This window comes from Excalfactoria chinensis, chromosome 26, assembly GCF_039878825.1.
Source record: "Excalfactoria chinensis isolate bCotChi1 chromosome 26, bCotChi1.hap2, whole genome shotgun sequence".
NCBI classification, from domain to species: domain Eukaryota; kingdom Metazoa; phylum Chordata; class Aves; order Galliformes; family Phasianidae; genus Excalfactoria; species Excalfactoria chinensis.
Genome location: NC_092850.1, coordinates 2235940 through 2259548, shown reverse-complemented (window position 1 = coordinate 2259548; position 23609 = coordinate 2235940). Strand labels below are relative to the sequence as shown.

At 41.9% G+C, this 23609-nt stretch overlaps 1 protein-coding gene across 1 annotated transcript; it reads right to left on the bottom strand.

The window, feature by feature from the left end:
- Positions 1–267: 267 nt before the first annotated feature.
- Positions 268–22887, bottom strand: CERS4 (ceramide synthase 4). The gene is made up of 11 exons (XM_072357280.1): positions 22664–22887; positions 12521–12642; positions 10987–11160; positions 5537–5654; positions 4715–4833; positions 3767–3824; positions 3245–3295; positions 1922–2014; positions 1217–1345; positions 847–953; positions 268–442 (listed from the first exon to the last, which is right to left on the bottom strand). The coding sequence occupies exons 1-11, from the start codon at positions 22682–22684 to the stop codon at positions 268–270; spliced, it is 1167 nt and encodes a 388-aa protein (XP_072213381.1). The 5' UTR covers positions 22685–22887.
- Between the last annotated feature and the right edge of the window lie 722 nt (positions 22888–23609).

The window sequence follows — 23609 nt, the reverse complement described above, 5'->3', positions numbered from 1 at the left end:
TAGTCAGAAAGAATGGGACGCATTTCACTAAAGTTTATACAGCTGCATCTCAGGCTTGGAAAGTTGCTCTACAACTGATGGAGACAAGCAGGCAATAACCTAGCTGCAGACTTGAATGGATTATGCTTATTGAATGCCCCTTTTACCTGATGGATAGAAGTCTACGTGTATAATTACATTAGTACAAGAAAGAATCAATCCCAAATAAACTTCTGTGCTCCCAAGTAGCTTTAGGGCACCCTCTCTCCCCATGTGATGTGCAATTAACTACAAGTTGATTCCTACCGTGCCCTGAAGCATGAACTTGTAGACCATATGAATAATGAGGCAGGACCAGAAGATGTGAAGCAACTGCAGAGTTATCAGGAGAGCATTCACAAAGTAGTATCCAAAGAAGGGCTGGAATATCTCCATAGAGTAGTAGTAGGTGTTATAGAGCACTCTGCAAGAGAGAAAGAATTGCATTGAAGGGCACTTGTGTTCTTAGCAGGGCTGTAAGCCCTCAAAAGCCCTTGGTCACAGAGGAAGTTTCAGGTCAGTCATTTCCTTCTTCTATATAACATGTGAGTTCCCCACTGGAAATAAGCAGAGCAGAGCCAAAAGCCGAGGACTCATCTGCAATATATGTTGGGTCTTTATGACTCCTCTATGAACTCCAAAGCAGGCCACCCTTGTTTACCCTAAGGTAGGTGTAACAGCCATTCGGCACTGTAATCTATGCAGAGGCCAGAGACATTACCACAATAACTGAAAAGCAGGGGCTGTAGCAAAAGATTCATCCCACAGCTGGATTATCCTGCCTCTGAGGAGGCAGGTTTTCATTTTCCTTGACAGCAGCAGACTCACGTGTAGGGGAAAATGACCAGGCGGCTGATGAGGAAAACAGCTGAGAAGATCATAAAGAGGCTGTCACAAGTTTTTTTCCACTTCATGTAATTGAATATCTTAGTTGGCTGTAAGGAGAAAGAACAATAAAACAAAACAGCCTAAGACACTGCATCTGCACATGCTCCAAGAGGCTAATGAGCTAGATATAATACAATCCACATGCAGGTAATCATCTCTCCTCTGCAGGGCACCTTAATCTAGGCCAAAAGTTCAGCAATGAGTTATTGGTGAAATAATGTGTGGCCCTTACTGTACTTGATCAAAAGATGTCGGCTGAAGAGCATCGCTGACAACTAGGTTTTGCCTAGCAAATAACTGTGGAGCTCACCTCTAGGAAGCAATCGGAAGCATCATGAATCACCATCACCAGTGTCCCAATGCGGATGTAATTGCCACAGTATGAGAAACTGATGAGGAAGATGGTTGCAGCATGATGGACTATCTGTTCCTTGAAGTCCTGAAGAAAAAGGGGACAGGAGAGAATAAAACACAGTGTACCTACTTTCTTGGTTAGAGCATATAAACAATAAAATCATCACACTGCTTTTGATGCAGCCCAGGGTACGGTTGGCTTTCTGGCCACATTGCTGGCTCATGCCCAGCTTCCCATCCACCAGTAGCCCCCAAGTACTTTTTGGCAGAGCTGTGCTCTATCTTTACATCCCCCGGTTTGTATTGGTAATGGGAGTTGCCTTGACCCAGGTGTGAGATTTAGCTTTGTTGAACCTCACGAAGTTCTCCTACACCCACTGCTTAAGTCTGTCCAGGTCCCTCTAAATCACATCCCATCCCTCTGGTGTGTTGATCACATCCCATGTGGTAGGTAGCTCAAACCTTTTCATGACATTCCCCACCTCCCAGAGGGAAGGCAAGTGAGTGACTGGGAGTGGAAATTCCTGGCAATGAGCAAGGCCAGAGTGCCACAAAAAATCAGACCAGCACTGTACACTCTATACACTCTTGAAGACCACTCTCTCGAGCATTACGCTTGCATTCTGTTTGTGCTTGACTCTTCCCTGGAGTTGTCACTCACCTTCCTCTTCACATCAAAGGGCAAGGTGAAGACCAGTGAACAGTAGAAGGAGAGCTCCAGCATGTAGTACCAGAACAGAGAGGGCTGGAGAGGCTGCAACACCAAGGGAGAGACAGTGATATACCCATCAGATAAAGCAGAGAGAGAGCTGGAAATGACAGCTCCTCTCTATGCAAAACAAAACAAAACAAAACAACAACAACAAAAAACCCAACCCATCAGCTCACCACCATGAAAAGATCTGGTTCCTGCAGCATCAGGGAGACAAAAATCAATAGAACAATCTAGTCACTAAACAAACATCAGCTGTGCCGGGGTAGAAAGGAGCAGCAGGGGACTCTCTACTTTGCATTAGCATAGTGAATACTGGGGAACGTTGGTGGAGAGGGAAGATGCAGAATGTCTTTAGGTTCTCTTCAGCATTGTGTTAATTCCTGATCTCTCACTGCAGAGCTTTGCAAACTCACTGCAGCGGAGCAGATTAGGACCTGAATAAATCCTTCCTTTTGATAGCATTCAGGGAGACACTTCAGATTTCTTGAATTCTGCCACAGGTTTTTCAGTCTAATCAAATTGTCAGGCAAAGGCACAGTGCTCTTGTGAGTGAACGGGGGATCATACAGTGTGAACAACTATCTACATTATTCAGAGTAATTTTTTCTGGGATTTTACATGTGGAAAACTCAAAGCTCTGATGCAATCAGCAAGATATGTGCTAATTAAGGAGTAATTTTTTTCTGTTGTGAGCTCTGGATCAGAAGGGATTTATTTTCCCAAAGACAGATCATTTGGGAGAACTGACGGTTCTTTTGCCCTTGTCTGTACCACAAAGCATGGTTTGCTTAGCAGAAATTATATTTAAAATATTCTTTGTTCCTGTTAGGATGCAGGTATGTTCTTGACATTTCCTACTCTTTTCCAGTGGAATTTTACCACTCTAGCTTTGGTTTTTTCTATTTATTACAACTGTTTGAAGGTGTTTTGTAATAATGGTTTAAAGTTTTCTGGAGAATACATTTACTGCAAATGTACAGAAGAGGAAATAAGGATCCGTAGAGTCCTGTTCAAACACCACCTGTTTGCACAAATACATCCTTAAAATTTTTGCCTTTAGTTGACCAAAGATATTTGGAGGCTTGACCTGAAAGACAGTACCTCATTATTCACTCATATGCTCCATCATTGCTTCTGTGCTTAAACCTATGCACTGTATTTCCCTTTACAGGTTAGTAAATCTCAGTGTACATTCAATTGACTGTTGAAAAGAGATATACAAAGACAATACACAATTTGTAACAGCATTTTCACTCCTGGATGACTCACCTGTTGTGGGTATCCTGTCCAGCACTCTCTATGGTCCCAAAGCCAAGGCTTCTGGAAAGAAAATGCAACATGAATGGGAGGATGCCAGAGAAAGTCTTTTCTTATCAGCCGCCTAAATCTCTTACTTCCTGTCTATCACAGATTTGCTGCATGTTATTACAAACAGAGCTGTTAAGCTGTTAAGTATTGCAAAAAGGCCGAGCACCCCTGTCAGGAACACGATTTTTCTTTCAAATGGCGAGGAACGTGCCGCAGGCTGCTAAGTAACGAACCTCTGAAAAGATACTCTCTGTTTACACTTTAAAAAAAAAAACTGCAGTTTAGAACTTGTAGTTTGACAGGGCTTTAAACTAGGTTTGAAGGGGGAAAAGGATGACAGCAAGCCTGCCTACAACAACATGTGGGATGGCACAACTCAGTTAGTGAGACAAGGTGCTAGTGGAGGCCCTCAACCTGATGCATCTTATGATGAAGGCAATGAGGAGACTCAAGGACAGCAGGTGGCACTGCTTGTATACTCACATCGTACAGTACAGCCAGCCCAGTGAAGAAGGAAACGATGTAAAATGTAAACCTCCAGCTACAAAGAAAGAAAGAAATATGTCAGTAACCCATTAACCACGAAGGTACAATTCTGTATATCAATCCCACTCATTCAGAGAATGATGCCATTAAAGCAAACAAAAACATCAAGGCTCAAGTTTTGCCTAGATCCTAACAGATTCTGCATAATGTTAGCACATTCAACAGATGCCACAAAGTCTGTTGAAATCACCCAGATAATGATCTAGGTGACTATCCTTTTCCAGATAATCATTTTGTGGATGATTACCTGGAAACTGCACAAATAATCATCCCAACCCTTCCCAGCCCAACCAGATGCATGTGTAAAACTTCAACAGTGCCAGTCTCCTTACGCTTTTGAAGATTAGGTATGCTAAATTCATTATCATGTAAAGCAAATGACTGCTGTTGAGTTTGGTTTCAGTGAGAGCTGCTAATGACTTACCCACATTAAACCCACAGAGATGCACATTAAAAGTATGTATGAAAAAGAAGTTCAGTGGAAAGAGGCTTTTCATGCTGTATATTTACACATACAGTAAGAAATGAGGGAAAATTTATCCCAGCAGAACAAATGAGCAGCTAATAGACTAAACACTGAAAATCTGCAAAGGGGTAAAACTGCCTACGAGAGTAAATAGTAAATTACCAAATATCTCTGCAACAAATTGGAAGCAGCTTTATGTTTTGAAAGACTCCATTTTTCAATGAAACACACAGGGGAGAAGCAAGGAATGACTCAAGAACAGGGAAACAGCAGTAGAGCCACAGAAGAATCAGGTGGGGCAGCAAAGGCTCAGGAAGCTCTCTGTGGATGAGTGCATTCAGGCTGGTGGCAGCAAGATGCCTGCCAAGCTCAGAGCCAGTGAGTGGCCCTTACAGTTCACAGTGTGTGCTCCTGCTCACCAGGCCTCGCAGAACTTCTTCGACAGGCTTGGTCGGTCGGTGTTCCTCCGGCGTCGGAACCACCTCTCCACCTTTCTCACTGACAGGTCACACTGTTTGGCTAAACTGATCAGCTCACCCTGGAAAACAGGTGAGGAAGTGGGGTTCAGACTCAGGTTTGAAGGTCAGAAGGCTCCAGGGCCATCTGGTCTGGGCCACCACAGAACATTGCTGGAGACTCCAGGCAAGCCTAGGTCTGTTCAAGCTAAGGCATCTTTCAGCAAGCTGTCCATTCCTAGTATAGGGATTTCAGGTAACAGAAAATCTTTCACTTCTGCTTGCAAGCAAACGGTATTTAATGCTAAATGTTAAAACCTGATATTTTGTATTTTTTATATCATAGTCTCAGGTTTAGAGTTTCAAACTGTGGTGTCTTCTCCTGCCATGTTTTTCTTGTTGAATTACTTCAATTGCCCTTAGTGTCCAAGTGCCTTAAATCTGTCACTGATATGACAGCGGTTTGCTAATACACAAAGCCATGTACAAAGTAATCAAGAGCTAGCAGGAATTTGGAGAGAAGTTTCCCGTCCGAACAAGTCTAAGATTCAATTTTTTTGAGTGCTGTCTCTGGAAAGCTGTTATTCTCATGTTCAGAAGCAGAACTGATGACTATAACATGCATTTGCAGGATGATCCTGGAGGTTGGCTGGTGTCAGGAGCCCAGTGCTACAGTGCTTCCTTATGGTCTGTTGAGCATCCAACCACAAGATTCCAACTGTGGTTTCATTTATGTAAGTAGACAGGGGCTAAATCTAGAGGGAAGCAAAGGAAAAAAGGACTCACCTCTTTAGGGTTCTTACAATTCACAGTGTAGAATGTTTCCAAAATGGAGATGGGCTGAGCTTTAGGTCTCAGCTTGTCTTTCACACCCAGCTTGGCACTGACGGGCAGGGCTATGGCTCTGCAAGAGGAAAGATAAGGAAAGATAAAGAATCAGCCCAAAACAAAACGGTAATTTCTAATACCACAGCACTGTAAAAGATTGTGTATTACATAATAGCTTCCTCCTACAATTCCGAGTCACAATACAAGTATCATGTCAATCAAGTGAGGAAGACAAGTACAAAACCTCACAGCAGAAACACTGAGACTTGTATTCTACAAGCCTGGACTCTGTTCAACATTGAATGAGTTTGGAAATCATAGAATCACAGAATGCCCTAGGTTGAAATGATCATTGAGTTTCAACCCCCCTGCTGTATGCAGGGTTGCCAACCACCAGACCAGGCTGCTCAAAGCCACATGCAGCCTGGCCTTGAATGCCTCCAGGCATGGGGCATCCACAACCTTATTGGGCAACCTGTTCCAGTGCGTCACCACCCTCTGTGTGAAAAACTTCCTCCTAATATCCAACCAAAACCTCCCCTGCCTCCATTTAAAAGCATTTCCCATTGTCCTTTCACTGTCCACCCTTGTAAAAAGTTCCCCCTCCTGTTCATATGCTCCCTTCAAGTACTGGAAGGCAATAGTGAGGTCTCCCCAGAGCCTTCTCTTCTCCAAGCTAAACAATCCCACTTCCCTCAATCTTCTCTCATAGGAGAGATGCTCCAGCCTTCTGATCTTCTTAGTGGCCCTCCTCTGGACCCACTCCAAGAGCTCCTGTGCTGGGGGCCCAAGGCCTAGACGCAAACCATTCTGTTTCCAATGAAGACCTATAGGAAGTTACAGTAAGGTTCTTCTTGAACAACTTCCTGAAATTTTCCCAACAAATTAAAGGGAAAGAGAATGTTTCTGCTGGGTGTCAGGGCAGTCAGCAAGTTTGAAAAGCTATTTAAATTATCCTGACTGACTCCTTAATTTTGTTTAATACTTATTTTCTCTTTCTTGATGTTTTGTCCTGGTCACAGTATTAAATTTCACGGTAACAAAAACAAGCCAGTTGAGTTGAAGAAGACAGGGTGTGAGTAACCGAAGTTCCAATTACTTTGTTGTTGAGGTACTGAGTTTAACCATGAATTATAGGGCCAATCCTACTTTTATGAACATTATTGGGAAATCATGTCCTGAAATTCCTCCAAAGGGATGTTTCTACATGTTGGATGTATGCTCTGACTCACTTTTTAGTTGAATCTTGTTCCAAGAACAACCCTAAGAGAACGATGGTTGTACTGATTTCAACATCACAGGTTCATAGTATCAATTGCAGGGGATTGTCCCATCAGTGGAATCTTAACAGCTTTCTGAAATATGGAATAAGAAATCCTGAAGACTATATTTGGACAGATTTTCATAACTACGTAAGGCAAGACACAATCAGTGACATGACTTAACCCAAACCTGTTTCCTCTTCAGTCAGACTGAGGTGAAGATTGTTCTGTAAACCTTGGAGAAGCTAAGTTCACACTAAGCCATTTTATTCAGTAATCACCAATGAGCAAACTGTCTCGTGCAAAAACTGCTGATGCTGAAACTAAATGGATAATAATGAAGGGGCATTAATCCATAATTCCTCACCTGCAGAGCCTTCCAGAGCTAGTATGAAACAAAATAATTTAGCTTTTGTAAGTTTATTTTCCACAAATATTACAGAATTTCTAAGGGCGTCTGTTTGGGTTCTCCAAAATCATGTTTTGACCCACCAATGTGGTAAGCTACAAAATCAGGGCCATCTGCATAAAAAAATGAGAAATAATACACATCCTTTCAGCCTGCATTTCTTTAAACTCTACTAATGAATTTGAACCATCCGAGCCCACCTGTGTAACATAACAGAGAGACAGACAGAGATCTTGATTCTCACTAAGGGAAGCTTTATTTTCCAGGATGAATTCAATGTGAAACAATAGTGATTAAGAGTATGAAAATTTCCTGCTGAAATAATTGCTTGTAGAGAGTTAGGACAAACAGGAATATGGCTTAGAACAGTAGCTTGTAATTTGCACAGGTAAGATAGTGGCATGATTACAGGTTTCCCGGACCTGTAAAATGGGCTTGAGATATTATCTTTTTAAAGGTGTGGCAAGAAGCTTTTATTTAATGAAGTTTGTGAATTAAAACAGTTTTAAAATGCATGAGCAGGCCCAGGCCCACAGAAACACTCCCAGTTGATGCAGTGTTTGCACAGAAAAGAAAAGAAAATATTCTTATATGATTAGAAGTACCTTAAAGGAGACGGGAAAGATATTTAGGTGGACTAGGACCAATGTGGCAGAAGGAGGAAGAATACAAGGGCAAAAATCAGAAAACACTAAACTGTTACAGCTAGAAGGGGCCTCTGGATATCAAATAGCTCAAATCCGCTGCTCAGGCTGAGGTGGCTAGAGCAGGCTGCTGAGTGTCCAGTTGTGTGAGAAGAAGGAGAACGCTCCCTCCCCAGGTGACTTGTTCCAGTATATGACCCCCCTCACAGTAAAAAAGTGTTTTCTTATATTCATATGGAATATCATGTGTTTCAGTTTGTGTTCAATGCCTACTCTTGACCTGCCACGAGGTATCACTAAGGGGAGTCTGGCTTCTCTGTCTTCATGTCTGATAAGCCCAGAATGGGGCAATTCTGGTCAATGCAGAATGTGGAGATTAATGTCTAGCTTTACGCTCCAAGCATGTCTAAGAGACCAACTGACACTGTCTACCTAAAGAAGTCCTACAGGTCAGCAAGGAAGAAAAACTATTCACTTCAACCATTAAGGTTGTCTGCAGAACCTTGGTTTGCACTAGTGGACATAACTGAAACACCTATGCCCTCAGGTAAGTGAAAAATACAACTAACAGAATTTATGGAATGCACCTTAAACATATTCTTTACAAACAATTCAAAGTATCATCATAAAAAGATTCCTTAAACAATAATTCATGTATTCAGTTTTAATTACACTCTGCTTGAATACCAGTATTTTTACATAAAAACGTTCTCACAAGCAAGTTCAGAATCTACTTCAAAAAACTTTTCCATTATGTCCTCACATCACAGAGAATCCAGAGAAGAAATCTGTTGCTAGCCTACAGGGAGGTAGATTTCCATTTTCTTGTGCAGACTATTTATATTTTTAACTTTAATTTTATTTTATTTTTTTTTCCTGAGCTTAAAACCACCACAGAGTTTGACTAAACTATGTAGGTTGCTCCAAAAGTAATGCCTCCTAAGTATTTCCATGGACACTACAACAGACACAAACTGCACAATAATGCTATTTGATAGAGCAAATCTTCAGCTACAAAACACTGTTTCTCAGCATGGTCGCCATCATTAGCTGTGCATTTTTGCCAGCAATACCTGCAAACTGCATTCATACAAATCTGCACCAACAGAGGTGACCCATATCACTGCCACCACTGCTGAAATGCACTACCCATCCCTCACTGTGCTCACACAGAATCACCAAGCCCACCAATAGTTCTCACTAAACCATGTCCCTCAACACAACAGCTGAACATTCCTTGAACACCTCCAGGGTTGGTGAATCCACCACCTCCCTGGGCAGCCCATTCCACTTCCTGACAGCTCTTTCAGAGAAGTAGTATTTCCTAATGTCCAGCCTGAACCTCCCCTAGCACAGCTTGAAGCCATTCCTTCTAGTCCTATCACCAGTTACACAAGAGTAGAGGCCAACCCCCAGCTCACTACAACTTCCCTTCAGGTACTTATAGAGAGCAATGAGGTGTCTATCTCTTCCTCTTCTCCAGACTGAACAATCCCAGCTGGGATTCCCTAGGGAACACCACTCATAACCAGTTGCCAGCTGGATTTAACTCCATTCACCACCACTCTCTGGGCCCAGCCCTCCGGCCAGTTCCTTACCCAGCCAAGAGTGTACCAGTCCAAGCCACGGGATGCCAGCTTCTGCAGGAGAATACTGTGAGAGATAGTGTAAAAGGCTTTGCTGAAGTCTAGGTAGACTACATGAACTGCCTTTCCCACATCCACCAGACAGGCCACTAGATCATAGAAGGAGGTCAGGATCAAACATCCACTGTTTGGTCTCCACACATGTCGATGAATGTCAGTGTGTATCTTTTTTTTTTTTTTTTTCCCTGCATGGAGGAATTCAATTCACCCACTCTGCTTCATTCCCACTTCTGTGTCAGACACCACTCTGACAGACCACACTTCTGCTGCCATCTGTCACCTGGTAATGAGATGTTGATGGGGAGGTTCAGCCTCTAGTGCCATCCCACCACCATCCCTCTCTCCCTTTGTGGGCCAATATAATAAAATAGGAAGCGTTATTTTTGGAACAGACATCATACTTCAAAAGAACACCTCTTCAGACAGCAGGTAGGAACAGTGATTCTTCAGTCCAGCAAAGACTATTTTAAATCATTTTCAAAATCATGAAAGTGAATTTATTCTGCAGCCCCGACAGTTGATGATACTACAGTAACTCTCAGTTGATCTGCATACAAATCACATCACACCAATAGTAACAATGGCTAAACTGCCTGTATCAACAGCATCAGTTGAGGACCTTCATGAAACCCACACAGCAAACACTGGGAGATTTCAAGCTGTGCCTTTGCCATAATTCCCAAATTCTCTGTGCTGAAGAGTAAAATCTTCAAATTGCTCTGGCCAGAAACATCCTAGAGCCAGAGCAACTCTTGTGCTGTTACTGGATGACTACAAAAAGCAGCCACAAAGCAGGTCTGGCAGTGAAAGTGAAAGAGGAGGAGAGATTCTGGAAGCTTAACACTGCAAGTGGCTTCAGCAGGCCCTGATCTGGAGAAAGCAGCCACAAATCTCCCTGCATGGTGCTCCCAAGAAGTTACACTCCTGAATCCTGAACTGTGGTCAGTTCAGAAATGCATATGTTCATGTGGTAATGTAGTTCTGGTTCTGAGAGTACAAGTCTAAGCTTATCTTAATGTATGTTATTTATGCTCTCCTATCTGGTGATATATCCCAGACCCCCATTTTCTGAGACTGGGGGCACCTAGCTGCATTTAGGAAGTCTGAACATTATTTTTACTTCACTTGACCCAGAAACCGTATGTCTGCATTCTGAAGCACAAGCACAAGACTAATACTAGGGCTTAGCTGTTTTAAGTGTAGGAAGTTACGCTGCTTATAATTAGACCTTAGGGGTAGAATCTGTGCTCTATATTCAACATGCTTCTTCAGTAAATAAACACAGCTGCAAAAGTAAGAGCTGAAACATCTGCCTCAGCCAAATTTATGATCTGATGTTTCTGTGGACCTCTTCAATCATGTACTGGTTCAGACAACAGAGCCAGCTTTTGGACCCACATTGACACTGCTATCCCCCAAACACCCCAAAAATCACTAAGGAACTTACCTTTCAAAGACACATCGAATGACAACCAGGATTAAGGCAAAAGGGATGCTGAGCAGGAGATCACGAGGCTTAGGGTAATGGATGTCTTCAGACTCCTTCATGTCCTCCCATGTAATTCCTGGGGGGAGCCAGAACTCGTGCTGCCATAGCCATTCATTCAAAGAGTGTGCCATCCTGGAAGGAAAAGAAATCAGAGTAAACTGAGGATGTCTAGCACACAGCAAACCTGTCAGCACAAGCATGTGAGGCAGAGAAAGGATTACACCCTAGCTGAGGTAGCATCTGGCTGTGAAGGCAGAAGAGGTGTGGAACATGTCAGTTTGCAAAGGAACTGATGAACTACTCACAGATTTTTATCAGGTGCTCAGTGATTGCAGATTCCTGGCACAGGGGGGGAAAAAGAAAAAAAAAAAAAAAAAAAAAAAAAAAAAAAAAAGCTAAAATGGAGATTGTCTCATAATTCAACAGAACACTGGCATGATCCTCAGCAAGATCTAAAGATCTATCAGGAAATTTTAAGTCTAATGCTGCAAGTTTACAGGCAAACAGAGTCCCTTCCACAGGAATGACAGGTTGGTAAAGATATGGCAAGCTTGCTCCCAGGCTGGCTACCAGCAGTCCTCTATATTTACGTATCCTTACCTTTTAGTCTTCTCCTCTACATGTACATATCTGTACCATCTAGCCTTTGATCTTTTGTATTTATTTGTTTCTGTTTACATACTGCAATTTCACTGTGTGTGTGTGCACTGTAATTACTATTATTCTGAGGCTTGCCCTTAAATAAGGATGAAGAAAAAAAGACGAGGCTTATCTTCTGCTTTACATGATTAAGGAAAGTATGTCCAAGTAAGAATTTCTGTGGTAAACTGGATTCTCAATGTAACTTTAAAGACCATGACTGAAAGTGTCATTTACATTTATGATCAGAGAGTTTAACAGCATAAAAGGCAGCAAAATGGGTGTAATGAAGCATTCAGCATGAAAATATCGTTGCTAGATAATTCTAAGTCGTTCACAAATATGAGTGGTTCTGCCCTCCAACAGAGGCTGCTTATTCTAACTGGTAACAATACCCAGAACACAAGTTCTGAATGTGTCAAACAAACTGCATAGGTAAAGAAAAAGAGGGAAGGTATGGGAATTAGATGCTCATAGAGATTATTTGAAGAACAGACAAGAAATGCAATGTTACAAAACCAACAGAAAAAACATGTAATTAGAGTGTCAGCCCCGATTATCACAAAACATCTGATACAGAGGAAGGCCAAACTCTGGCCCATTTTTTGCAAGGAGAAGCACATAACAGGTTGAAGATGTTCAACTTTCAAGATATCTTCAGTTTGGGAATAGATGTTTTGTTAGCTAAACTGAAGATCAGGCTTATTCCAGAATTCCGTAGAGTCTGAGAAACACTGTCTGAATCAAACTCTCTTCTTGATTTGGACTTTATTATTGGGGAGTTCAGCAGGGGGGAACATGATTACACTTAACATGAGAAAACATAGTCTTGCTCTTGGGGAGGAATACCCACATGCATCTGTACAGGCTAGGGGATGGCCTGATGGAGGTAAGCTCTGCAGAGAAGCACCTGGGGATCCTGTTGGACAACAGGTTGGCCATGAGCCAGCAGAAGGCCAGTGGGATCCTGGTATCCTGGGGTGCAATAAAAAGAGTATGGTCAGCAGGGCAAGAGAGGTGGTCCTCCCCTTCACTCTGCTCTGGGGTGGCCACATTTAGACTAATGTATCCAGTTCTGCTCTCCCAAGCTCTAAAAATATGGGAATCTCCCAGAAGGAGTCCAGCAGAGGGCCACAAAGGACCAGGATAAAGGACCAGGAGCATCTCCTGTATAAGAAAAGGCCGAGTAACCTGGGGCTGTTTAGCCTGAGGAAAAGAAGACTGAGAGGGGATCTGATCAGTGTTTATAAATGTCTGAAGAGAGATAGGAGGCAAACGGGTGAGGATGGGCTCTTCTTTGTGGTGCACAGCAACAGGACAAGGAGTAATGGCCTAAAACTTGAACGTAGGAAGTCCTGTACTAGTGTAAAAGAACTTCACAATAAGGGTGACAGAGCACAGGAAAAGGCTACCCAGAGTGGTGGTGGAGTCTCCTTCTATGGAGATATTCAAGATCCCTCTGGACACCTACCTGTGTGACTTATGGTAGGGAACTGCTTTAGCAGGGTGTTGGACCCAATGATCTCTTAAGGTCTCTTGCAGCCCCTGTGATGCTGTGGTTCTGTGATTCGTCTCAGTGTCTTTTGATATCATTATATTAGGGAAGAACAGGACCCCATTGCTTCATATTTGACTCACATTTCTCCTGGAGAATTCACAGCCAACCATGATGTTAGGTTAGGGTGAGGGTTTCCAAAGAAATAAATAAGAAGCACTACTTTCAGAGTGACCTACTTAGTAATGGTTAAGCCCACAAAAATAATATCTATCCTTGCTCCAGCACCCAACTTCACTAACCCTGAAAAGAACACCAGGAATGCCTAAAAGAACTGTAAGGAGAAATTAGACTTTCTTCCTGTCACAGCTCTCCAGAAAATATTTCTTCAGTGCTACAGGGCTGTTCTACAGTGAGGATAATAGGTCTGTTAGGGAAAGTTGCTATAATAACAATCACACAACCACAAATCCTCCCTCCAGAGCTCCACGTATCTGATAGCAGCATGGGTCTGATGGAGGACAGAAACTAACTCAGCCAAGAGATCTCTGTAGGGAACATATGAAATGAGTCTTCCCATTTACTTAGGGGGAATATAGATTCAAAGTGCTAAGGAAGTAAACAGCCATTATCTAATCTACTCTCATGTGCAAAACACAGCCTGGATCATCTTCCTGAAATATTTATCTCTGTAGCTATCTTTACACTGCACAAATACAGAAAAGGGTACTGCATGAAGTAACATACTTCCCTTTTTGCAATTCAGATAGGCCAAGTTCTCAAGCTGAGAAATGACCTGAAGCAACTGTCCTGACCAGTGCGCTGACATTGCTACATTTGGCTATTCTTGATTTTTTGCTTTTTAACTTGTGATTTCTATCCAAACCCTCAGATTGACAAACACCTATCTTTTGAGCTGCACCAAACCACAGAAATGGCTCCACTGTGCAGAAAGAATGTGCTGCAGTATCTGAGCACTGCAGAGGAGAACAGCACAACAGGGCTCCATGAAACCTGAGCTGAAGCTTAGTAACACAGCTGTGCCTGAACCCCTCAGGGACATATTTCTGTAGTTTCACTTTCAAAGCAGAACTGTTGGAGAAGCAGCATGGCATCTAGCTGGAAAAGTTACTCCTCACCTCATAGTTAAAACAGCCAAACAGGTTTACCCAGAAAGCTTAAATGTTGCTTAAATCTTCAAAGAGTTATTCTGCTGCTTCATTTGTAGAATCTATTCCCAAGCTAAGCATTAATACACAAGTACATGAATACTCACATAACTTTGCATATGTGAAATAGGAGTGAGAGAGAAAAACAACAGGTCTTCTTAAAGAACCGGGCAATTACAATGTATAAATAATATAAATATCCATAACAATAAATTTAAAAAAATACACCAGAGTTTTTAATTTACATTTTGACTCATCAGCATTCCCTCCCTCAACCATTTTACCTCTGCCTTAATGTCTGCACAGCACTCACTGGGAACACAGACATGGCAGTGATTTAGGTCTCTGCTGTTGGAATTCTTATCCCATAGCAGAGAACTTCCAACACCTTTCCAAGTTTCAATATTCAACTCAACAACCGGCTTCCTCCTCTTCTCCACATGAGGAAGCAGTTAATTTTATAGAATCACAGAATTGTAGGGGTTGGAAGGGACCTCTAGAGATCATCGAGTCCAACCCCCCTGTGAAAGCAGGCTCCCTACACCACAATTAGGGATTTATTTTAGGGACATCCCAGCCTGAATTGAGCCACTTTCAGCTTTTTGCTATGACAGGCAATAACCTTCTTACTGAAGGCTACCATATTAGAGGTTTTTGCAGCAACTGTGTACATTGAAAACCATTCCTAAACTTCATCCTCTGGTGGGTACAATCTAACTACAATCAAGAATGTGAATGCCATTTGCTTTTGTATCAGCACAGGGGTTTACCATGAAAAAGCTCTTCTTACTGTCATGGTTTTGTGGTGCTGCAGTATTTTTCTCTCATCCTTCATTTGTCCCAGCTAAACAAGTGTATGGCTTCTAATTACCTCCTAACATAATGAGTCGCAGCTGAAGAAACAGAAAATCTCTCTCTGCACATTCTTCTGTTCATGACTACACTGTGAACAAGACTTCTGAGAAAGTGTCTACCTTTAACATCACCATTTTTAATATAAATTTATGCTATTAGTCCCCACATTCACAACCCTACCCTTTATGTCATCTGATTCCTCTTACTCAGCCTATGAAAGCCTTCCAGTTCTTGATTTTACCACAGATGGTCCATTGTCCGAAGATGGATTATCCAAGCTGTGGGTGTATAATAGATATAAACATCCACAAAGTGCCTCTGGGCCAGGCACAAGTCTGCCAAGTCTAACCAGCTTAAGTGTAGCATCATGCTAACTACCTCACTGCCAGCACCAGTCAGCACAGGTATTCCTGCAGCAGACTTCCTGGTGTAGCCAGTTTTCCCAGGATTTAATTAACCATCAGCAGCACAGAAGTGCCACAGGGGAAATCATAAACTAATGTGGAATCACACCACCATTATGGATGCAGTTACATTGCTTCTGAATTCAAACTGTTTTATGTTTGTTGGTATTTGTTGTTGTTGTTGGGGTTTTGTGGTGTGTTTTTTGTTGTTTTTGTTGTTTTTGTATGAGGCTATGGCTGAAATAACTAAAAAAATGTCTCTCAAATCTTGATAATCTGAGAATAGATTCAAGAGTGTCTAAAGAAATCATCAATTTTCTGGTTAATTTGTGACTGTTTTCAGTTGACATAAATACATTTCTCACCAATTTTCAAATGGAATGCATGGAGTCACAACCCAAAATTTGATCTTGTCTCTTTATCAGATTTTTACAAGCCCCTCCCAGCAGGGAGAAATAGTCTTCCCTTCACAGACATGCCTTATTCATGTCATCGCTTTTTGGAAGTATGTACATCTGTGAGCAGCTGTTTTCAAGGTGAAGCACAGGAAAAGTAAAACTTCATCAGAAATCTCTAACAGACACCTTGAGATCTCACTCATTGCAGCCACTTCCACTGGACCAAGCCAATGCGTTACTTTCACAAAAGCAACATCAAATATCCAGCTAGCTGTATGTTGTTGTTATTGACTTGCTTACATGTTTTAATTAAAAATAAAATTAAAAAAAAAAAAAAACCAATTCCAGTTGCTGGAAAGAAATGCATTAACCTTTCCAAATTTCATCCCAGCTTTCATGTTATTTTCATTTCCTCATCCCTGGGGACATATCTGCCTTCTGATCTCACTTTATCAATATTTCCTTTGCCTGATATCGCTCTCTTTCCTTATCCCTGTGTAAGTTCTTCCCCATTTCAACTGAAAGATTTTCTTAACTTTCACACAAATTTACCCACAAATGGTCAGTGACTAAGGAACACAGCTGAAATTTATTGGTTAAGAAAAATGCCTTTCTAAGAATATTCCTTGATAGCAAAAAAATATTCAACAGCTGTCCTTGTAGTAGCAGCCCATTGTCTATTAGCCTTCACTCTCTTGGCCTGCCTTCTCCTCATTTTGCCAAAATAATTTTCTTCAGAAAACCACCACCCTATACACATCTTTCACCTTCTCCTGGAGTTATTATAAGTCTGTTTACTTTGTCTGTAACCAATACAGAACCTCCAGTCACATGAGTGGATTCTGGTATGAATCTTGAGCACAGATAAAAGTTTTCTGCAGCTAATTCTGTTTTATTTCTCCTCCGTTCCCCAGCTTTCTCATCTTCTCCTGCGATTCTTGTCCTCAGGTTCTGGCAGAACATTCATTTTGTTTTTTTGTAAGATAAGACTGTTTTTCAATCTATACAAGTGATGAAAAATAAAAACATCTTTTTCCATTCTGTACCTGTCAGCACTAAGTTCTCCCAGCCTTGCCCTCCTCATGCAGACTTTGTTCTCCACAACCTGTCCTTTGGAAGATGACTGTTATTTATACAGTGTTGCCTCTCCACCAGTGATCACATCCTCAACTTCTGGGCTTACATATGTTCTCGCTTCGTTCTACCAGTCGATATTTCCTACCAAATCATCTCATACAATAATTATTCATTTTGCAATTCATTCTTTTCAATTAAATGTGACTATTTGTTTACTTCCACTACAAGTCCAACAGAAGCTTGATTCTTCACTCCTAGTTTTAAAAGCAGAATGACAAAGTTTGCCTCCACAACCAAGAAAACATCTCTTTTCAGCCCACTGTGAGCTGGGTTGTGCTGCTTTGCCACCTAGACACATCCCATGCTACCATAGTCCTGTCCCATGCTTTAGCATGGGATGGGCATGTACTACTCTGTTCAAAAGAGAAAAGTTTATTTAATATCCACTTATGGGAGTTCTCCAAAAAGCATAAAAACCACAAAGAAATGCTGGAAGCTACAAATCAAAGCTTAGCAAAACAACAAACTTGATTACCTAAATCTTCAAGGAACAACTCTCTTCCTTACCCAGCATAAATTACTAACTTCCATACCTTGTAGTCTGCTTGCCAGCTTCTTGGCTGCTGCTCTGACTTCTGACTGCTTGACTCCCAGGTAGACTGCCAGGTTGACAGCACAGCATTCAGGTTGCCATCAGACAGCCACGTCAGAATGCAAATTACACAGTTCTTCTCATTCTGTTATCCCTTCCTAAGGGGGATGGGTAAGATACTTTGATTTTATCCAGAAAAACAAGGCCAGAAAAGGCAGTAAGTACCTCTGGTTTCTCCATGTCTTTGGTAAGGAGTGCTTAGAACAGTGGGTTCACACTATTTTGAGCCTTCTATTTGTTTGCAGAAGGCCTTCACATCCCTCACTCAATTTCAGGTTTGATTTCTCAATTCTTGCAAACTTCAACAATACTTCTCTATTTCTCCTGCCCAATCATCCCCATTTCCACCTTCTTCATACTTCCATTCTGTGTTTGAGCTCCACCAAAATTTCATGTTCACTCCTGCTTGTCATCCTTATAAGCACATTTAGAAATGGAAATATTGCAGCTGTTTCTCGTCTTTCAGACCCTTAAAGATGCTTCTCTGTTAAGGCTGATGAAACTTGGGTTAAACCACAACAGCAACAAGTTACCAAAAAAAAAAAAAAAAAAGTGCTACCTTGAAAAACCTGTGTGAAAAACAGCAGACAAAAGCTGAAGATCTTCAGACTCCTATGTCTCTATTATTAAATGAAATGTTCCTTTTTACTGTGAGGTAACAAACTGCACAAGAATATCATGTTCTACCGTCACTGTGTAAAAGACTAAAGATGATACTACTACTATGTAGCAAGCACATGAGATACTGCTAGCAGACAAGGAAGCTGATGGAGGCATCCAAAGAATCAGCTAGAATGTCCCCTCAGAGTACAGAGGTATGCATTATCTTCTCAGTTCCTTGAAAGCTTACAAATATAAGATGCAAGGAGGAGGAACTTATAAAATCCAGGTAGCAATTTCTTTATTATTATTTATAATGCCTGTTATTTCCTTCAACCTCTCTGCAGATTCATTGACCTGAGGAAGAAAACCAAGTCACTGGGTTCAGGCGACAGTAACACCACATAAAGAATCAAAACAAAGCTTAATTCAACCTTAAGTGCTCATCTCCTTTCTCTCAATTCATCAATACCAAACAGCTAGGCCAAGCAAGTCTTAGTAAGACCTTTTCCTTTAAACTTAGTTAAGTGACTGTAAATAACTGCCAAAAAGCCCTCTAAGCTGAAATGCTATGTATCCACAAAGACTGTATAGACAAGCAGAGATTTTGGAGGGAGAAAGAAAAAAGAAAAGGGAATCACACACTGTGACAATCCACACTGAATAAGGCTCAAAACTTTAACCTTGAAAAACAATAATTACAGGAAATCTGGCCTTCCAACCTGAGGTCCAGTGCATGGAGGTTCAGATTCTGGAGAAATAGGAACTACATGTTCATATCTTTCATACATACCCCATCTTTTCCATGATTTTTCAACCGATTATCAATATCCCTGTTTCTGGGCTTCAAAATGTTTAATTCTAACTACTAAAGTGATAAACCTGTGTAAAAATAAGTAGTGGGGAGTAGGTTCAAGCTTCCATACTTAAATCAGATCTTCAAACTTTATGATGCAGTTGTAATGCTAGGAAATGTTCTTGCTGTACAAACTGAAATTATAATACCATTTCTAAGTCAGGATGGGAAAGGCTGTGCAACTCTCAATAAATATAACTCTCAATAAAGTCTTTCTCACATAAGCTCATGTAACAGCACAGTGCTTTTGCAATGTCACCTGATTTTCAGCCCTTTCAAAGCATAAATATGCCTTATTAGTCATATGGTTCAGGTTTAACAGCCCTTTCTAGTTTCCCTTCTAGGAATCACCCTTGGCAAGGCTTTCTGTTCTGTTCCAGGATGGCCCACCAAACTCCTGAACTGCTAATCTTAGGTCAAAATGAGAGAATCTGTTGCTATAAATAAGAAAACAGAAAGACGAAGGAATGAAGATAAAACATCAGGGTGGAATTGGATCGACTCGAATGCCAAAATAGACCAGAAAAATGTTTATCAATCATTCCACACTAAATGAGTTTGCATGAGGCTGAGGGAAGCATCCAACATAACAGCTTGGCACATGTACAGATGCAGATCATGGCTTTTCACATAATCTTCATTCTCCTCCCTCATGCAGGGAACACACAGGCTTTAATTACTTTCTACCAGCTTGCTTTGAATTTTAGTATCAACAGTTCCATCAGTTTCCCAGGTTATTTGTTCCCACAAACTCCCCAGGCAGCTTCAAAGCTGAAGAGAAAAGAACGACACATAATTAGTCTAAAATTAAGATTCTTTAAATGATAAGCTTTTAATGCCTTTTTTTTTTTTTTTTAATTTCAAAACACAAATATCTATCAGTGTAGTGACAACCCAGTTGCAGAATGTAAAATTCTCAAGTTCTTTCAACTGTGATTCTCCTTCTTCATTCTTTTTTTGGAAGAGTACCCAACATCACGAGAACCTGCACCCCGTTGTGCTTTACCTGCTACATCAAAATATCATTATGGGCCAGTCAATTACTTACATTACTTCATGTTGCAGCTGCATTGCACTATGTATCCAGCAATTTCAGCTTTCTGAGTTTGATGTATGATGGGATCATTTTCATGAGAAATCCAAACAAAGGCATACAGAGGCACTTTCAGACTATTTAGCCTCTGTGGTCTTCTCTCTATTATTAACAGTTCCTCCATAAACAACTGCTTCTGCCTCTGCTCTGCTAATTAGTAGTCCCTGTACTACATTTCAGATGTAGATGGGGCTGTGATAGATGACTCCGATGCCACATTTCTTCCACTCTGCATTTGCTCTACAATAAATATCAATCTGCCTTCCCTGCAGCCATCAGTTTAGCCCTGCCTGATCTGGGACAATCACACCTGTACCAGATACAGATCCTGAATGAGTGAATGGAGCAGCCAGAGTGACAGCCACAGACATTCTGGCCTCCCTGCACAGCACAAACGTCTTCGGCTGTCAGAGCACTGCCCTAATCCATGCTGGCTGAGGTCAGGGTTTATTTTTAAAACACAGATCCTCAGGGTCATTTTCTCCTTTCTTCAGTTCACCACAAATCGATGTCATTACCGGGAGAAAACAACTGTACAAGAAAAAATCCTGTAGCAATCACTATTGCAGGAATTCTGAATTTATGGTTTCACTTCAGTGTCATCTCTAAAAAGATAAAATCTTCTGATCTTTTCTTTTAAAGTATTAAATGTTTTATCTGATGTATCATCTTTCAGATCCCCCAGAATTGGTTTATCTTTTACATATGTACAAAGACAGATGCACGGTAAGGAAGTAGTTCCCCCAGAAAACTCAGGCAGTATTGGCTATTCAAAGCTTGCTCCTTCCTTCAGACCAAACACTATTTAAGTTCCGCACTCAAAAGGATGTCAGAAAACCACCACTTCAGAACCTTCAGAACCAGAATAAAAATGCCTTCAATCAAGTTGGTCACCTCATGAGGAAAGAAAGAACTTCCTCAAGTTGAGGAGAAGGGAGTTTTAAAAAGATTCTTTCCTTAGCTCTATTTCTGCAAGAAAACTGAGTATTAAACTGAAATGTTAAGACTCTGATGATGATATCGAGGATGATATCACAAGGACACAGCCACTGAGCTTCTGATTTCAGACACGTTAGTGAGTGTCCCCAGGTAAACTTGGGAAGAAAGAGTGGATAGCTTAGATATCCCTAAGCACCACCATTCATCTTTATTTCTTCATGGGTTAGTCTCTTTAGACACTCTCTAAAGAGAAGGGGAAAGGGCATCCACCCAGAAGAAACTTTTTTTTTTTTTTACTTTGCTTAGAGATAAAATATAACAATAGTTTCTCAATCACAGCCTGTGAAGTTTATAGCAGGAACTCAGTCCTTGACTAAAGTGAACAGAGAAGCTGAGTCCCTCTCAACTACCAAGCTGACAGACTGCCAAAAGAAACCTAGTTTCTATGGGCTTAGGAAGACTATAATGCAATAATATAATAATCATTTTTCACTGTATATGTTTACTCTCCTTCCTGCCTGGAAACAACAATCAAACAGACAAATCCCTCTCTTCTATCTCCTCAGTTCTAACACATTAACACATTAGATTAATAAAACTAATATTTCATATGAATCTCACCAGTTTGCAACAGTTAATCATCCAGTTAATCATCTAGAACAGGTATTCCTCAACAAGTCATCTTGATTTCAGACAGTGAGAAAGTCTGGCTTATTATCAGATGCACGGTTCACTTTTACCAGCTTCTTCACTGGCATGAGTGCCTGACTGCCTGTTCCGTCTGTAACCTTCCAGCACGGAAAAAAGGCTCCTCTGTGATGGCAAGGCTCTGTAACTCTCTTGAATACCTTGATAAACCTGAGCTTGCAGGCAGATGAGTCATCAGCACATTTTCGCATCCTGCAGTTGTCCCTGGTCAGTCAGAGGCAGCCTGGCTCCTCTGGAGGACCGAAGTCCTATGTTTGTCCCCTCAAACAAATCTTCAATCTGACTTTCACAAAACTTACAAATACAACCTCACCATCAGTTTGCAAAATGAGAACGTTTTACCTTCAGATACAGATCAGTGGTGTAAGTCACCCAGCAAACATTTTCAAACCTTGCTAGCTAAAATTCAGAAGCCCAAATTCGTATTTTTCATCAATACCTAATCTGTAAACATCCACCTCATGCTCTGGCACCTTTTTTCTCATTCAATTGCCAATGCCTCCTAAAATCCACACCGTCAAATGATTACAGAAGTGGAAACTGCAATATAGCACTTCCCCTTTTCCAGGAGCAGCTGTCATTGCTTGCAAGAAAAATAATAATAATAATAATAATAATAATAATAATAATAAAATAAATTTTAAAAAAAAAAGGGGGGGGGGGGAGAAAAAAAAGGAGAGAAAGAAAGGTTCTTTAACATCACTATTCTTCCATGCAGAGCTCTTGGAGCGTAGCACCACAGATGCCCACCCGAAGGGCTTTTGCCCTCATCACAAACGCAGCTCGATGTCACCCCTTCCTTCTGTACTGATCTCATTCTGTATCGCCTCGCTCAATCAGAACCGCGGAAAACTGCCGGTGCAGAAGAGCGGTGTGACGGATCGCCCCTTTGCCGGCCCCGCTCCATCGCGAGGCAGCAGGTAGGACGCGAATCCTCCCGGCTGCTCTACACCGCAGCCCAGCCCAGCGGGACCCCGCGCCCCCACAGCGCTCCCGCAGCCCCTCTACGGGCACCGCCTCCCTCCCCGCTGCCTCCGCCCCTCCACTCCCCGACCTCGATGTCTCCGCGCAGCCCCCGGCCCGCCGCGTCCCCGCGCATCTCCGCTTCGTCCCCGACAACACTCACACGCTCTCCCCCAGCCCCTCACCTCCGCCTCCCCCGGGCCGCTTCCCCGGACCCTTTTCTCTCCCGGGGCGTGGCCGACCCGGTCTCCCCGGAGACCCGCTCGGCGTCCGGGCTGCGCGCACCCCGGCGGGTGGAGGAGGAGATGTCCGCGGGGCGGGGCCGGGCCGGGACTGATCCCTGAGCTGCTGGGAGGACCCCGGGGTTGAGGAAGAGTCCCCCTCAGGCTGGAGGGCTTTGGTGGCCACTGGGAACAGGGAAAACCTCACTGTGACCTTATAGCGCCCAAAGAGAGCATGGGAACAGGAGGAAGAGCTACTTTTTGTGCTGTCTGATAGTGATGGAACAAGGGGAAATACTTTGGAATCACTACAACACAGCTGTGTAGATTATAAGGCCAGAAAATTAAAAAACAAAAACAAAAAAAACAACAAAAACAACAAAAAACAAACAAAAAACAAACAAAAAACAAAAACAAATTTAAAAAACAAAAAAACAAAAAAAAACAAGGATTATCTATTCCGTCTTCCTGTATTACATAGTCCAAAAAAAATTCCTCCCTGTCATTCCTGC

Bases quoted from the DNA above. Each gene is read 5' to 3' on its own strand.
- CERS4 (XM_072357280.1), bottom strand. From the start codon at position 22,684: ATGAGGGCAAAAGCCCTTCGG. The intron at 5,655-10,986 runs GTAAGTTCCTTA...TTCCTCTTGCAG, and splicing joins ATTCGATGTGTCTTTGAAAG to AGCCATAGCCCTGCCCGTCA. The intron at 3,296-3,766 runs GTGAGTATACAA...TTTTCTTTCCAG, and splicing joins GGCTGGCTGTACTGTACGAT to AAGCCTTGGCTTTGGGACCA.